This window comes from Staurois parvus, unplaced genomic scaffold, assembly GCF_062004578.1.
Source record: "Staurois parvus isolate SC_StPar_1 unplaced genomic scaffold, SC_StPar_1.0 ptg000422l, whole genome shotgun sequence".
Classification (NCBI taxonomy): Eukaryota; Metazoa; Chordata; class Amphibia; order Anura; family Ranidae; genus Staurois; species Staurois parvus.
In genome coordinates this window covers 4,769,358-4,786,769 of record NW_028318218.1, presented here as the reverse complement: position 1 = coordinate 4,786,769, position 17,412 = coordinate 4,769,358, and the positions used below count along the sequence as shown (strand labels likewise).

Here is a 17,412-nt window from a genome sequence, read left to right as displayed (position 1 = left end):
ATTTCAAAGTCCACTCACTTCAAAGTTGATTCCTTTGCTGATGAAGCCCTATTCTATAAATATCCTATTTTATAATCAGTTGATTTCCAATGCAGGAACTGTGATGCAATTAAAAATGTTAAACAGCTTCTAACAGATCTGCAGGAACCTGAGAAGCATATGGAGAGATTGAACCACAACTCCCCCATGGGGGTCTATTTACCATTTATTGCCAAAAGCAGAAATAATTGTTATCGCTGCAAATGTAAAAGTGAATGATATATGAATATGATGAGGAATCATAGATTTAGGTGTTATTTGAAAAAAAACCAAAACAAAACAGACTGAATGTATAATTTTTATAAATTCTGGAAACTCTTTAATAAAACAATCTCATAAATATAATGCAACAGAAACAATGATAAACAACTATTACAAAATATTAACTGTATATAAATATCACATGGAGGTAATATATCAGATTCCTGTATAATCAGATGTGTAATCTTCTCGTATTTCTCTACTGATTCTTCAGGAACAGTGCAGCCCCGCATTGTATCCACTTATTTTGGCTTCCTCCACATGGCACATCAATGTTGGTCACAACTCGATCCCGCTCAGCACTGGTGTATACCGGCAGAGAGATGCACTCCTCCGGAGAATATATACTAAGTGAATTCTGTTGATATATTAAAGCACAAAGGGTCAACAATAGCTATGTCCTTGTATGTGTTTACAAATGCTATTCAGCAATGCTTATAGAAGAATTCTGTTAAGCATTATTGAAATAGGTGAATGAGTTTTGGAGTGTGTGGCCTTTTGCCCTCTCTAGTGATTCTGACACTTGTGAAATGACAGGTTTTAAGGTCTTCAGTTTCACTCCCCTCAGCAAAATGCCATCATGGAGTTTGTACTGTATATGGCCTCCATATCAGTGCAGGTATCATTAATTGCTCTGGTTTAATCTCAAAAACCAAGAACACAGCCATACTGTGTATGAATGTAGTAGTAATGTTATTGAGCATAAAATGTAGCCTGTACAGTTATATGAAAATATTATGATTTGATTATAAACTCCATTGGGGATGGCACTAAGGTGAATGGTTCACTGTCCCCATTGTTGGCTTAATCTGGACTGTCTACTCACCACTTGGGTAGCTACATTCTACAGGAGTTAAAAAGTGTGCTTTTAATATGAACTATTCAGGTCATTCTGTTATTTTGTAGTCTGAAATTGTTACATGGAAACAATTTCCTTAATGTTTCTGGGTAGGCTTAAATCCTAATACAAAAATGTGTATTATTATTAAAATTATTTGCATAACTTTGTAACTACACTACTCAAAAACATTAAAGGGACACTTTTATCAGAGTATAGCATCAAGTCAATTAAACTCCTGGGATATTAATCTGGTCAGTTAAGTAGCAGAATTGTTAATCAGTTTCAGCTGCTTTGGTGTTAATGAAATTAACAACAGGTGCACTATATGGGCAACAATGAGACAACCCCCAAAACAGGAATGGTTTTACAGGTGGAAGTCACTGACATTTGTTTTCCTACTCAACTTTTCTGACTATTTTTCACTAGTTTTGCATTTGTCTCAGGTCAGTGTCACTACTATTAGCATGAGGCGATACCTGGACCCTACAGAGCTTGCACAGGCAGTCCAACTCCTCCAGGATGGCACATCAATACGTGCCATTGCCATAAGGTTTGCTGTGTCTCCCAGCATAGGCTCGAGAGCATGGAGGAGGTTCCAGGAGACAGGCAGTTACTCTAGGAGAGCTGGACAGGGCCGTAGAAGGTCCTTAACCCATCAGCAGGACCGGTATCTGCTCCTTTGTGCAAGGAGGAACGAGATGAGCACTGCCACAGCCCTACAAAATGACCTTCAGCAGGTCACTGGTGTGAATGTCTTTGACCAAACAATCAGAAACAGAATTCATGAGGGTTTCCTGAGGGCCCAATGCCCTCTATTGGGCCCTGTGCTCACTGCCAAGCACCATATAGCTCGATTGGCATTTGCCATTGAACACCAGAATTGGCAGGTTGGCCACTGGCGCCCTGTGCTTTTCACAGATGAGAGCAGATTCACCCTGAGCACATGTGACAGATGTGAAAGGGTCTGGAGAAGCCTTGGAGAACATTATGCTGCCTGTAACATCGTTCAGCATGACCGTTTTGGTGGTGGGTCAGTGATGGTCTGGGGAGGCATATCCATGGAGGGACGCACAGATCACTACCCGCTAGACAATAGCACCCTGACTGCCATTAGGTATCGGGATGAAATCATTGGACCAACTGTCAGACCCTACACTGGAGCAGTGGGTCCTGGGATTCTCCTGGTGCATAACATTGTCCGGCCTCATGTGGCGAGAGTATGCAGGCAGTTCCTGGAAGATGAAGGAATTGATACCAATGAATGCCCCCCACACTCGTGTGACCTAAATCCAATAGAACACCTTTGGGATATCATGTTTCGGTCCATCTGACGCCGCCAGGTTGCACCTCAGACTATCTAGGAGCTCAGTTATGCCCTGGTCCAGATCTGGGACCCAGACCCAGGACACCATACGTCATCTCATTAGAAGCATGCCTCGACATTGTCAGGCATGCATACAAGCACGCGGGGCCATACAAACTACTGAGTACCATTTTGAGTTGCTGCAATGAAATTTCAGCAAAATGGACTAGCCTGCTGCATCATTTTTTCACTTTGATTTTCAGGGTTTCTTTGAATTTAGTACTCTGTAGTTTGATGATCTTCATTTCCATCAAATGATGAGGCATCCTTATGTTCCTAACATATTACCCAGTCCATATCAGTATAGATATACAGCATGATATTTTTCTCCATTGAGATCTGATGTGTTTTCAAAGTGTTCCTTTAATTTTTTTGAGCAGTGTATATATTTGTACATGAAGACAGCCATATTTACTTATTACACAATCTGGATCTGCTTCTTTTAGTAATCTAAAAGACCATACATGTGTCTTTGAGAAGCTTGATCTTTTTTTTCAGGAAAATGAGCATTTGCTACATTTTGCAGTATCTACATATACAGTTGTGTTCAAAATAATAGCAGTGTGTTGAAAAACGTGAATAAAGCTCAAAATGCTTCTAATAGCTTTTATTTCCATACACACAAATGCACTGGGAAAAATAGCAGTGTTTGTATTCTTCTTTACAAACTCAAACATTCACTATATAAACTGAAAAATGTTTGAAGATTTTGTTTCCTTTGAATCACTTAATATTTAGTTGTATAGCCACTGTTTCTGAGAACTGCTGTACATCTGTGTTGCATGGAGTCAACCAACTTCTGGCACCTGTGAACAGGTATTCCAGCCCAGGATGATTGGACTACATTCCACAGTTCTTCTCTATTTCTTGGTTTTGCCTCAGAAACTGCATTTTTGATGTCACCCCACAAGTTTTCTATTGGATTAAGATCCGGGGATTGGGCTGGCCACTGCATAACGTCAATCTTGTTGGTCTGGAACCAAGATGTTGCACATTTACTGGTGTGTTTGGGGTCGTTGTCTTGTTGGAACACCCATTTCAAGGGCATTTCCTCTTCAGCATAAGGCAGCATGGCCTCTTCAAGTATTCTGATGTATTCAAACTGATCCATGATCCCTGGTATGCGATAAATAGGCCCAACACCATAGTATGAGAAACATCCCCATATCATGATGCTTGTACAACCATGCTTCACTGTCTTCACAGTGTACTGTGGCTTGAATTCAGTGTTTGGGGGTCGTCTGACAAACTGTCTCCGGCCACTAGACCCAAAAAGAACAATCTTACTTTCATCAGTCCACAAAATGTTGCGCCATTTCTCTTTAGGCCAGTCAATGTGCTCTTTGGCAAAATGTAACCTCTTCAGCACATGTCTTTTTTTCAACAGTGGGACTTTGCGGGGGCTTCTTGCAGATAGCTTGGCTTCACATAGGCGTCTTCTAATTGTAACAGTACTCACAGGTAACTTTAGACCTTCTTTGATCTTCCTGGAGCTGATTGTTGGCTGAGTCCTTGCCATTTTGGCTATTCTTCTATCCATTCGAATGGTAGTTTTTCGCTTTCTTCCACGTCTGTCAGGTTTTGGTTGCCATTTTAAAGCATTTGCGATCATTTTAGCTGAGCAGCCTATCATTTTCTGCACTTCTTTATATGTTTTCCCCTCTCCAATCAACTTTTTAATCAAGGTACGCTGTTCTTCTGAACAATGTCTGGAATGCCCCATTTTTATCAGAATTTCAGAGAGAAATGCACTGTAACCAGCATGTACAACATTTGCTGCCTTCCTTCCTTAAATAAGGGCAATAATTGCCACCTGCTTTTCAAAGAATGAATGACCTCACTAATAGAACTCCACACTGCTATTATTTTGAACATGCCCCTTTCAATTAGTGATTCAATTACACAGAATCAGCAGCATGCATGTCATGAGTGTTGGGTCTGTTGGATTTCTATTACTCTACTACACCTGCTAGTAAATTATTTGCCATGTAGAAATATCATTTTTACCAAAAATAGTGATTGATCAGGTTAGTGATGTCTGACTGCTATTATTTTGAACACAACTGTATCTGTTGAAAAAGTGAGCTGTGTACAGACCTTACAGTCACGGCACTCTATCACAGCCTTTTTCAACAAGGTTTAGTCAAAAGGTTGCTTGGAATTTCACTAAAAATTGGGATAGGGTCAGACCATATTGTTCTCAAAGTTTCAGAGGCAACAGTACAGCACCAGTGGTCCCTCTCCTATCATCTCTCAGGTAAACAACCACTGGCATCTATAATCTTTTTAGCCATCTCTTAGATAAGCATTCTTCCCACCAACTACTGATGTAAGGGAGCACCTCTCCCCTTGACCACCAATGTAAGGGGGGCCCTTTTTCCACTGGGCACCTATTTAAGGGGCCCTTTCCCACCATCCACCAATGTAGGAAGACATTTTTCCACTGAGAACCAATTAAGGCAGGCACTTCTTTACGGACCACAAATATAGGGGAACATTTTTCCACTGAAAATCAATGTAAGGGGGAACATTTTCACTAACCACCAATGTAAATGGGAACTACAATTTTCACTGTCTGCATTTCTTTTCTGGCCATTGTTATCATTTGTTTATTTTCATTAATATTACTGAAAATGATTATGTCCTGTAGAGCAAGGGTATTACCCCACCACTTGGGTGGAAAATACTCAAAACTTGCCATGTTGTTTACTGTTTCTTTAGAATATCCACAATTTACTAATGTTAATATATGTGAGGATATGTTATAGGAAATACCCAAAGAAGGGAATTACATGAGACCTCAAATTTATTTCAAGTGTTCTTCTGGGTAAAAAGGTTTAAAAAGGCTGGTCGATCGAAAAGACACGATCCCTACAGTATTATAAAAGCAAAAAACATATTTAAAATGTTAGTAGTAACCCTGTACAACAGAAGTTAGCCTTTTCTGTCAGACCTTGACTGTGCGGATGGCAGGATGGATGATTTGCTACTTCAGTGATGACATATCTGTGGCACACTACTATGATATGCTAAGGTGACAATTGAAATATGATTGCTTATAACCTTGCATGTTATTTCTGTGGAAGGGGGGATTTACAATAATTGTTTGATGGCAGTGATTGTTGGAAGCTTACACTAACACAGGAAAATTTTTTTTTAACCTTCAGATTACTCCCAGTGGCATGAAGAAAAGCCGGGGGGTACAGCACATGCCCCATTAGGGGATTGAGTACAGCCAAACAGTGCTGGCACTAGTGGCTGGATCTTTCTTGATTGCAAAAGATGTACAACTACCAGTACTGTACCTGTGTAATCCAGGCCATATAACAAGGAGGTACCATAGATACGCTTGGAGAGTCATGCTGGTTTTCTGAAAGTCGATTTCCATCAAAACTGCATCCTTCCAGCTGTAGTCCGCTGATCTAACAACACAAACACAGGAGATCATCAGCTGCAGAATGCTGCCTTAGATGCATATTCTATATTCGTGACCAACAGAATGGCAGGGTATGGAGCCTCAGATACACATGTAAATAACAGGAAGACAAGGAATGCACTGTGATGTGTGAGAAGAGGAAATCCAGATTCAAAACAAACACCTCAACTATTCCTCATTGTTAGCTTCCAGGAGACTGGAATTTGCTTTAGCAATAAAAACCATGTCGAAATGTCAAAACCTAGCAGGTGGTATTGTTTAGTAGGAAGCTGAACTGCAATATAGTGAATATACTTCTTGCATTACTCAATGGTGCCGAAAGACATCTCGAACAATGATCAAAACTTCCCGGGTCTGATAAAATGCATTTTATATATATCTACACTTTTATCCAAATTTACAAAACTATTCTACAAAGTCATCTAAAGCTAGTACTCTATTCTCGGGTAAGTTGATGAGAATGTGAGTATGTACTTCCCTGCTGTGAAGATCTACAACTGTGAGGTTACTTTGATGCTGTTGTCACTAGTCACCCCAGTCTGAGTATTCTGGAACTATCTGACTTTAATTAGGAATCTAAAAATGCAGAGTTACCTGTAGAGTGGGACATGCCTAAAACATTGAGGCTGAATTCATACACAACGGAGAGCTGCCGCAGTGCTTTATTCATGTGACATCTCTCCATTGCCAGCTGTGGTAGGGTGCAGTGTTGTGTGCGATTCAACGCAACACACGGTTCCTTTTTTTTGTACGAACTTTATTTGAAGTGTACAAAATGTACACTTCATTCACGGCAATGTACAGCAATGTGATGTGCTGCATTTCTGTAATTTGCCATGCGATTCGGCACAGTGCACTGTGATAAAATGCAGCATGTCTGCATCTTAGCACAACCCTAGGCTTCTAATTGGGATACCAATTCTAGTGACTCTGGTAAAAATGAGGGATTCCCTCTTGCCGTATTTTGGCTATGGGACAGGAAGTGAAAGGAAATCTCCCTAATAAGACACAGGTGGCAAAAAATTACAGGGGTTATATAACCCTCCTTACTGTATCTGAGATGAATAAAAATGTTGTGCCTTTAGTCAGTGGTGCCCCTAGGGGGGTGCGGGCTGCACCGGGTGACACCGTTACAGGGGGTGCAGGAGCAGGATGCCAGCAGAGCTTCTGGGCTCTGTGAAGGTCCTGGCCAATTATTGGGGTGATCCCGGATTCCCGGCACAGTGACAGCTGCCCCAGGTGTAGCAGTAAAATGAGTATCCCGTGAAGATATGTATCCCCTGAAGCAACTGCGCATGCGCCGGTTTTAGGCTGAAGCAGCTGATCTCCGATCTCTGACTTTAGCACAGAGCTGCCACAATTAACCTCTTGCAGGCTGCAACCCGCTGAAGATGATCCCGCGGATCACTATGGGTTGCAAGATCAGTTAACCCCATATAGGTTCAACCTATACAGGGTTAACTGATCTTGCAACCCATAGTGATCCGTGGGATCAGCTTCAGCAATTGCAGCCTGTAAGGGGTTAACTGTGGCAGCTCTGTGCTAAAGTCGGAAATCGGCTTCTTCGGCCTGGAACTGGAACATGCGCACTTGCTTCAGGGGATACATATCTTCACGGCATACTCATTTTACTGCTACACTGACACCGCTCCTTCCTCTCTGGAGGGGTGACACCAGATGTTACTGCACCGGGTGACACCAACCCTAGGGATGCCTCTGCCTTTAGTTCTACTTTAAACATACACGGCCTAAGCCTGCTACACACAGGACAAAAATTGGCTGGTTCCACAGGAACCAGTCAACTTGGGGTCTCTGTGTACAGCTGGAAAAGCAGCATTCAATCAGCCCTTGCAGCCAATGACTACACTGATCAGTTCATTCTGGTAGTGGGTATTCCTTGTCAGAATGCAATATCTCAGCAGAAGAGATTCCTGTATCAACATCGCTTGTGGATGCAGGGATCAGTCAGTTGTTTTATTTTCGTTCAATCAATTGGTTGAACAAAAAAATAAAAGTGTGTGTACCCAGCTTTAGTGAGATTTTCCTTTTGTATTAACAGATCTTTTTACCAGTTGAAGATCACAGAGAATGAATAGATCTCTGGCCTGCTGATACAAGTGACACATGCACACCCAATTCATTTTAATACAAACACCTAAACATAATGGCAAATTAAAGATACCTAAATGAGCAGCTATTATCATCAATCAACTTCCTTTAATTATTCTCTAATTGCTCTGCATTCAAATCCAACTATTCAGAGCTAGGCGTACTTTAATGGAACAAAGTCGTTAAACACTATTTGGTGTGGCTAAACAATGCTCAACCCAAACATAAATGAGGCCAAAGTAAATAAAATCAGTGAGAGGGGAATATTACACCCACTGAAAAACAATGGAGACATACAAGCAATCAACAGGCAGTTGTTATCTCCTGGACTCTGTAATTATGGTCCATTAAACAATATGATGTTTTTGGGTTTTAATAGGAGCTAAATTTTGCCTTTTATTTTTCTTAAATGCTATTCACGTCATACAAGTGGTGACGTCCGTGTAACAAGCGTTCTGTCCTGGAGAAAGGTCTCTGTAGAGTATAACACAGGAAGTCATTTGGTGGTACCCTATTCAACAGTAAAAAGACCATACGGTCTAATAGGTTCTGGAATCATCTGCAGTACAGACTCCAAACTTGTGTTCTCATAGACAAGTTCCTGCCATTGTCAACCACTTTACTTTAATAAGATTAGAAAGGAGAGAATATAAGACTAATATAATTCAATGGCAATTATGTGAAAGAGCTAATAGCACCATGCACAAATATATATGTTGCTTGGTAACAGAAATTGCTAATCAGCCAATCACATGGCAGCAACTCAATGCATTTAGGTATCTATATTTAGGTGAAGACGACTTGCTGTAGTTCAAACCAAGCATCAGAATTGGGAAGAAAGTGGATTTAAGAGACTTTGAACAAGGCATGGTTGTTGGTGCCAGACGGGCTGGTCTGAGTATTTCAAAAACTGCTGATCTACTTTTTCACGCACAACCAAGTTGTGTTCCCTGCCCCCCCATAATCTTCTGGCACACGTGACAGGTCCCAAAAGACTACGGGACCATTCACAAGGCACAGTACTACTAGCACATGCGCAGTGGGCACCCAGGTGTGAAGCCACAAGCTGTGACAGCCGGGTGCCCACTCTTCAGATGCCAGTGCTGGGGAGAGAGGACAGCCGGTGAACCACACCGCTGAATTAAGGAACAGATGAGTGTCTGTTTTTTAAAATTGATTTTGACTGGAGCTCCACTTTAAGGTGGAAGGCTGAGACCTACTCACCCTGAGTAAAAAAGGCAGGTCCTTGTGAAGAATCAGGAAGGGCTCTACATGAGAGCAGGGCCATAGATAATTTTTCTTCCTGAGAGGGGGTGGGGGTTGGTTCAGCTGTCTCAATTTGCAACAGTGACAGAAAATGTTTCCCACAATTGCTGATCTGGCAAAAGGTACAGTAAGGTGGGCGGGACTTAAGCAGCACTTTTAGTGCCAGCTTGGCCATATTATATCACAGTCACTGCACAGTGCACATGGGCCAGCTGCAGTGCAGATCACCCCAGCGGTCAATTTTATTTTACTGACTCGGGCACTGTTGCTGTGTCACGTGGCAGCACTGGCAAGGTTATCAACTCCATAGAACACTTTTTTACTGACAAAACAAGAACATTTACTGATGGGGCATATTTTTACTGACAATCTTAAATAGGCCAGAAACTCATATTTGCGCATGAAAATTATCAATATTTAAACAGTATGAACAAAAAATACAATACCACAACAAATAAACTGCCTTGCTTTATAGTTAAAAAGTCAAACAGGCATGACTAAATGGTTAACTGGGTGCTTTACACTCTCTTTTGAGAACTGATGTCTAGTCTACTATTGTTATCCCATCTTTGTGGCACAGGTTATCACATCTGGGATTTAAGAAGTTAGCGAGCCTACAACGGGATACCTCAAAAAGGCAATAGTGACACGCATAGCGCACCACACTGATACAGGGGTATTAGTAGCGCTGCATACATCACTCCAAAATAAAGACAATGCCTTAGGGCCTGCTACATGCATCACAGCAAGCTGAAATATGAGGCTGACAGTGACAGAGGAAAAAGTACCCTAGCACTGTGGTGTCAGTTGAAGGAAAAATTGTCAGAGAAGAGAGGAGAGGGGGAAAGCAGAAAGGGAGAAGGGATTGGGGGAAAGAGAAAAAGATGGGGGAGATAGAATACGGGACAGAAGAGAGAGAGGGAAGCCAGAATGTGTCAGAATCTTGCTTCTACTGCTGCATTTTCATAATACAAAAACAAGTTCAGTGCATTTTAATATATATAGTAAGCCAGTAGATAAATGACTGACTACAATTCAGTTCTGACACCAATCCACCCAAGACTGAAATATCTCTTCTGGCTGGACTAGCTCTATAAAATGCCTTGGGTCCATTTACATTTTTACAGTGTGTTAACCTGTATTGTGTTATGTACTAAAGCAGCTCATTAAAATGAATGGGCTGACAATGCACGAAAACATCCTGAAAATCAGACATAACTTTTTTTTTTTGTTAAGTTTTCTGGCAGTATAAATTTGTTTGTTTGAAACAAGCTGGTCCAAATGAGCTATGCCCTTCACTAACAGACTAACAGATGTGCCTGCTGTCAGCACTGTATATACTGTTATCAGCTACATACCGTGTACAGCACCCCATCCCACTATCGAAGCACAATGTTGTACACGGTATGTAGCCAATAAAGTTTATATAGCGCTGACAGCAGGCACATCTGTTAGTGAAGGGCATAGCTCATTGGGACCAGCTTGGTCCAAACGAACTAATTTAGGGCCAGTTCAATTCATGGTGCAGAAATATCAGTTTTTCTGAATGCGTTCTGTAAGGGCACAACCAATAAATTGTTCTCTGTGCCCTGTTTACAACACAACACTAGAATTTTTCTGCGCAGGAATCTACAATATGTATAAAACTCTTTGAGGCGCATATGAAAAATGAGGTCTCTGAAAGTGAAATCTGCACATCATTTTCCATCAGTTTTTCTGCACGTGTGATGTGAACGAGGCCTTAAACTGGCAGAAATCTGGAGTTGGGCTTTAACACAGCACACCACAACACAGTACTGTGCTTTAGTGCGCTGGGGTCCCACTAAATTGCACTGCAACCCACATCAAGACATGCAAAGTGTGTTACCGCACACAACCACAATGCACAAGTCTAAAAGGGTCCTCAAAGTATTTGCACACCATTCGCATAAGGCTTACAGTATATATAAGTAAATTAATGTGCAAATACTATACTAGTAGGGTCCCCCACTCTTTTATGTAAAAAGTCCCTTTCCACCAAAAATGGTGTTGTGCCCGATTAAAAAATATGTACCTCTGCAGCGTGGTCTTCCCTTCATGTTTCCCAGTCCCATCACTGAAGCAGCAGATGAGACTGTATATTTTGCACCCCTGACAGCCTAACTATAGACTCATCCATGTTGGTTAATGGCTCATGGCTGGGGAGACTCTGAATAAGCCGCCTGTGATGTGCTGGCTTTGACATCACAGCACAGGTGCCAGAGTTCAGCCAATCTTGAATCTGATGACTCGGAGCCTGCACATGCACAGGTGTGATTGACAGTGTCGGTTGACAGTGGCAATGTTTGTACTGGTGCTTGCTCCAGTCCAGACAATTATGGATGGGAGCAAAACACCACTTTTTTGGCAACCTTGGGCACTTGGGCAGGATACTCAGGGGGACGGGGTGTTGGACCCCCCTAATTCCTTCCTTATCTACGCCCCTGCATGAGAGAGCTGCTAAATCAGAAACATGTCTGACAGATGTGATAGCCAACATGGAGGCCACTTTGAAGGTCCTAATATGAGTGCTAGTAGTGGTTTCTGTAGGGCAGAGATAACCAAACTCAGATCCCAAGGAATCACAGGGTGTTGTAATAGGGGTCTGATCCATGGGACACCTTAAATTGACATTCTAGCAAATGAAAACTAAGCCTTCTGGAATAGTATGGATAAGGCTAAAACCTGTTCCTTAAGAGTACTTAACGTCAAATTCTGGTCAAGTCCCAACTGTAGAAAGGCTGAATTGCAAGGTACAGAGTAATATCTGGAGAAAAGTCTGTGTTCACACCAGCTGAAATATGATTTCCAATATATTTTCAGGTACGGCTGTATATTTTTTGTTAGGTGTCATTTCTGGCTCTGAGGTGGGAATGACAGAGTCAGAATTACCCCTGTCCATCAAGACAAATTGAAGTTGTTTGTCTCCTATGGTACAGAAAGTGTTGGTGAGGTAGAAATGTGCAGGTAGGCATCTGTAATGAAGCAAGATATTCTCCTTTTCTAAGATTGATGTACCTTGTTGATTCCATGAGAAACTTTGGAACACTAAATGTGCATGTTTAATTATTTTAGCTCCACAATAAGACAAATACCACCTTTGGGTTTTGGTATTGTAAAAAGGCTTGAATAAAATCCTTTGAACGTGTTTTCTAGTAGTACTGGAAAAACCACTTCTTGGGACAAGAGGTGGATCAGTCTGGAAATCTGACTGTCCTTTGGCAGATTTTGGCTGGTTTGCGAGAAGAAAATGGTCTGAATCCTAATGATTGGTAAGGTGCAAAATATTAAATTTTTGCTTTGTGTTTAAAACCGCTTTAACAGTGTCTCAGAATACTTAAATGAAGGAATATCTTCTATATATAGACAGAGTAAGATGTTTATTTAAGACAAAAAAGGCATATATATACACATACATACACGCACAAACACACGAGTTCAGCGAAAAATGATCAGTGTAACAAAATTGTGCCTCCTCTCCCTTGCTTAAAGGAGAAGTTTGCCTTTGGAGAAAAAAAAATGCACAGGATTTTGCAGGAAAAAAAAAATGTGCACTTATTATTTTTTTGGATCATGGGTACAATGTCAGGCTCCTGTAGACACTTAATCCAGCTTTCTTGCCATTGCCTCTGTATGGGCTTTCTGTTAGAAAGTTGGAGGAATTGTCAGTGAACTACAACTTAATTCAGAATTACAAGCTATTTCCCCCGGTAGAAAACGTGACTTGTAATATCTTCATCCACAGATTGCTGTGAATGAATGATGCGGCTGTGCGGGTAAAGCCGTGCTGATTTTGAACGTGAGAGCGAGTGTAGGAAAGAAGAATCCAAGTCCACTATCACAGAAGGAGGGAGGATTGGGGGGAGATGTTGGAGCATGTTACATGTTACACCCTAAATATGGATGTAACTAGAACATGCTCTAAATGTGAACTTCACCTTTATTATTATTGTTATTATAATAATACAGGATTTATATAGTGCATACAGTTTGTGCAGAGCTTTACATTACTTATATTGTAAAGCGCTGAGCAAACTGTTGGTGCTATATAAATCCTGTATAATAAATAATAATAAAGGGAGACTGTACAGCAACAACACAATTCAATACAAGAGGGCTAGGAGGGCCGTGCTCCTGAGAGAAAACAATCTAATAGGGAAGGGCAAGTGGAACAAAAAAGGTAATAACTGCGAGGGATAAACTCATGAGAGCCTTTAAGCCTGGGTTCACATATGTGCGGTGCGTTATATCGCATGTGATTCGCACAGGAACCGCACTGTATTTCTGTGCAAATCACATGCGATTTGTGTGCGGTGCAATTGGAGCTATACATTTTGTATGGCGCACCCGCGCCAAAAACGTGCAGGGCCCTTTTTTGGATCCGTACTAGAATCGGATCGCATAGGTATTCACACCTATGCGATCGTTTCTGCACATCACACCAAGCTTGGCCCCACCTCATTTTGCCTCCTAAGTTTCTCTATACTAATAGGGAGGCTCTGAAGTCAGAAGGAGCTGGGCTTAGCTTGACTTTTGCAAGTAACAAGATGGTTGCTTAAATATCCTGCTGCCTATAACTCTGCTTCTACTTACTGTTCTGACCTGTAGTGTTCACTGAAGGAACCCTCAGCTTATGTATTATGTGCCCAGATACACCCTGGCAATACACTTATATGCTAAACAATACAGATGGGCAAATCTCCCGACGCCTATTGTATTCTAAAAGCTGGCATCTGCGGCTGTCAGAATACTCCAATATTGGCTGCATATGATTTGAAACAGTTACTATTCAGAGGACAATTGTCCATCCAGCTCCTCCAACAAAAGTCAGCGACTTCTGTTGAGACGGGTGGTGCTGTCAGGAGTTATGCAAGAGTCAATTGAAGTTTGAGCCATGTATGGCAAGATTTATAGGGTAAAGCTATCCGGCAGTAGTTTATGTCTCAGTTCATGTTTCTAACCTCTTCCACAAGGCTGTAACTAATGGGTCATGCAACACTGGTCTTGGAAGTGATTGTAGCAGTTGTTGGACATGCATACGTCATCATTGGTATTCTAAACAGATACAAGGAGCTAGTAAGTAATTTAATTTACCAGTAGCCATGAAGATGGACAAACTCATTTAAAAAGAGGTATGATTTTCAGTTTAACACATACTTTTAATCTAAATGAAATACTTCATAAATATTTAATGCAGATGCATATTTTGGCTGTGACCCACACCATTCCTCTTTTAATAAGTGTGATTATACAAAGCAGATCTGCAGCAGAAAAACTGCTGACATGTGAAGTTCTGCAGCTTATTATTCTATAATACGGAATGGTGCCAGACAGCAGCCATTATAAACCATCCTGTGGGCTGTTAATTTAATTGTTGACTTCTACAGAGGTCACATACAGCTGTGCCCTGTTTGCAAATTATGCCAAGTAACATGGAATACACAACGGGCTGTTTGACTAATAGGGAAACACGGCAAAGGTAAATCACAATGGAGTTTTAAAGGAGTTTTATTATGTATTGAGCTGAGCTGCATACCAATGACCAGAACATCTTGTCTGAACATGACGTTTTCATTGTGCCGTGTGATGTTTATTGTGTGTTTTATTACCTTGACTTGGAGCTTGGCATCATGAATGCGTCCTTTCCAGGATGCTACAAATCTGAGGTTATCCATTGAGCAGTTCATTGTTCTAGTAGGATAAAAAATGTAGCAGAGATGTTAAAGGAAGGACGAAAAAATATATTGAAAGCTTACAGCTGCATTATGCTCATTTTTACTTAAACAAAATTCAGCAAGAGGGCAAGTATGTTCTCTAAAAACATGATTGTATAAACCACTGGCATTTATCAATCTTTATATGTACAGATAGTATGTAAACCCTAACAGTAAACTTCTATTATTTTAACTAAACACCAAGCAAAACTTTTCTTTAGTTGTGGGCACAGTGGATTAGGGTAGAGTCTCTATCTGGTTTTTATTTGCATTATGTGTCCCCCTTTGAGGAGTAGGGTTCCAATGATTATTATTACTGCTCGTGTCTTAGTGTCCCAGGGGCATACACTTCATTCATTTCTGATTACAGGTACAGGAAGTGAGGTTAAATCTCCCCAACAAGGTCAATAGGCAGCAATAAAAAACTTTCCAGAAGTATTTACTATTTTCAAGTCTAGCCAAAAAAATCCAAAACAATTAGAACTAAGTATGTTTGGCATCATGCTAAAGTTTCCTTACCTCCAATACTGTGCTAATCTAACCTGACTCCCCCCTCCCCTTCAGCTAAATACTGAAATGTTTACATGCATCTGACCATCTTCTTTTTCCACTGCCAATGAATGTGCAGTAGAGTCCCAGAGTCTGATATATGCCTAGCCTGTTCTGTGATTGATCCCAGCAGGGGGATCTTCCTTCACCCCACACAGCCTGACATATACCTATTCCACTCTGTGGCTGATCCCATATAGGCTGTTTCCCTTCATCCCATATAGGCTGTTTCCCTTCACCCCACACAGTCTGACATATACATATTCCGCTCTGTGATTGATCCTATATGGGGGTTTCCCTTCACCCCACACAGTCTGACATATGCCTATTCCATTCGGTGATTGATCTCATATGGGAGGTCTCTCTTCACCCCACACAGTCTGACAAATACAGTACCTATTCCACTCTGTGATTTATCTATGACAGCACCTTCCATGTCATCCAGTCCATCTCAGCATGGCTGATTTCAGACAGCCATCACATGGTTTTCAGCTCTCCCATGAACATAGTGAATAGAGCACTGTAAATCACTGAACAAACTGCTTGAAAACTAATGAAGATAGTTTTATGGGAACCTGTGATGAGAATACCACTGCTATCAACTGGTACCAATCCAACTGTAATTCTTAGAATTCTTTTTGCCTGGACAACTTCCCTAAGCTAGTTCTAAACAAAGTATGAAGGTCAGGGATCTTGACTTCATCACCTGCATACTTATTCTGGATTAAAGGGTCACTTTATGGCCTAGTTAAAAAGCAGGGCTGTGGTACTACCACTGCCATACTGCTACTTAAAAAAGACACATTTATTAAAAACAGAGCTGCGCTTTATAAATATGTTTGATACTTTGGTGTGGAATGTGGGAGACCTGTTCAATTTTATGAACGGAATAAAATTGTTGGTAGGTTGAAAGCAGGTCAAATGACCTGTCAAAGCTGTGCGATGGCATCTTCTCCTATCACAGGGTGTTCTATGCAGTGTTATGCACAGAACACTACAAAGGGATTAAAGACTGCACACTACACACGCTCTGCATGTTAAAAATCCCTTGTAAATTTCAGATGAAGTGTGGAGTAAATACTGTGGTTTCCAGCAGAGAATGATACAGCGGGTAAAATAAGTATTGAACACGTCACCATTTTTCTCAGTAAATATATTTCTAAAGGTGCTATTGACATGAAATTTTCACCACGTCGGTAACAACCCATGCAATCCATACATAAATAGAGACCAAAGCAAATAAGTTAGAAATTAAATTATGTGTAATGAAATGGAATACTTGGTACAAAATCCTTTGTTAGTAATGACAATTTCAGGACACCTCTTGTATGGAGAAACTAGTGACGTCCATTGCTCAGGTGTGATTTTGGCCCACTCTTCCACAGTCTTCAAATCTTGAAGGTTCCGTGGGCTTCTTCTATGAACTCTGATCTTTAGTTCTTTCCATAGATTTTCTATTGGATTCAAGTTAGGTGATTGGCTGGGCCATTCTAGCAGCTTTATGTTCTTTCTTTGAAACTAATTGAGAGTTTCCTTGGCTTTCTATTTGGGATCCTTCTCTTGCTGAAATGTCCACCATCGTATCATCTTCATCACCCTGGTAGCTGGCAGCAGATTTTTATCAAGAATGTGTTGGTACATTTTTCCATTCATCCTTCAATGACATGAAGTTTGTCAGTACCGTATGCTAAAAAATAGCCCCACATCATGATGTTCTCACCTCCAAACTTCACTGTTGGCATGGTTTGTAAAGTGCTATTGAGCTCCAAACATGGTGTGTTTTATGGCATCCAAAGAGTTCTATTTTGCTCTTAAC

The 17,412-nt window shown here is 41.0% G+C and overlaps 1 protein-coding gene across 3 annotated transcripts in view; it reads right to left on the bottom strand.

The window, feature by feature from the left end:
* Positions 1–332: 332 nt before the first annotated feature.
* The window catches only part of DYNC2H1 (dynein cytoplasmic 2 heavy chain 1), a 597,118-nt gene continuing 580,038 nt past the window's right edge, over positions 333–17,412 (bottom strand). For all 3 annotated transcript variants that reach the window (XM_089687276.1, XM_089687277.1, XM_089687278.1), the window contains 3 exons: positions 14,943–15,024; positions 5,810–5,926; positions 333–658 (listed from right to left, as the gene is read on the bottom strand). In XM_089687276.1, coding sequence (XP_089543402.1) covers positions 500–658; positions 5,810–5,926; positions 14,943–15,024 — 358 coding nt within the window. In that variant the 3' untranslated portion in view covers positions 333–499. The remainder of the gene's footprint in view (positions 659–5,809; positions 5,927–14,942; positions 15,025–17,412) is intronic.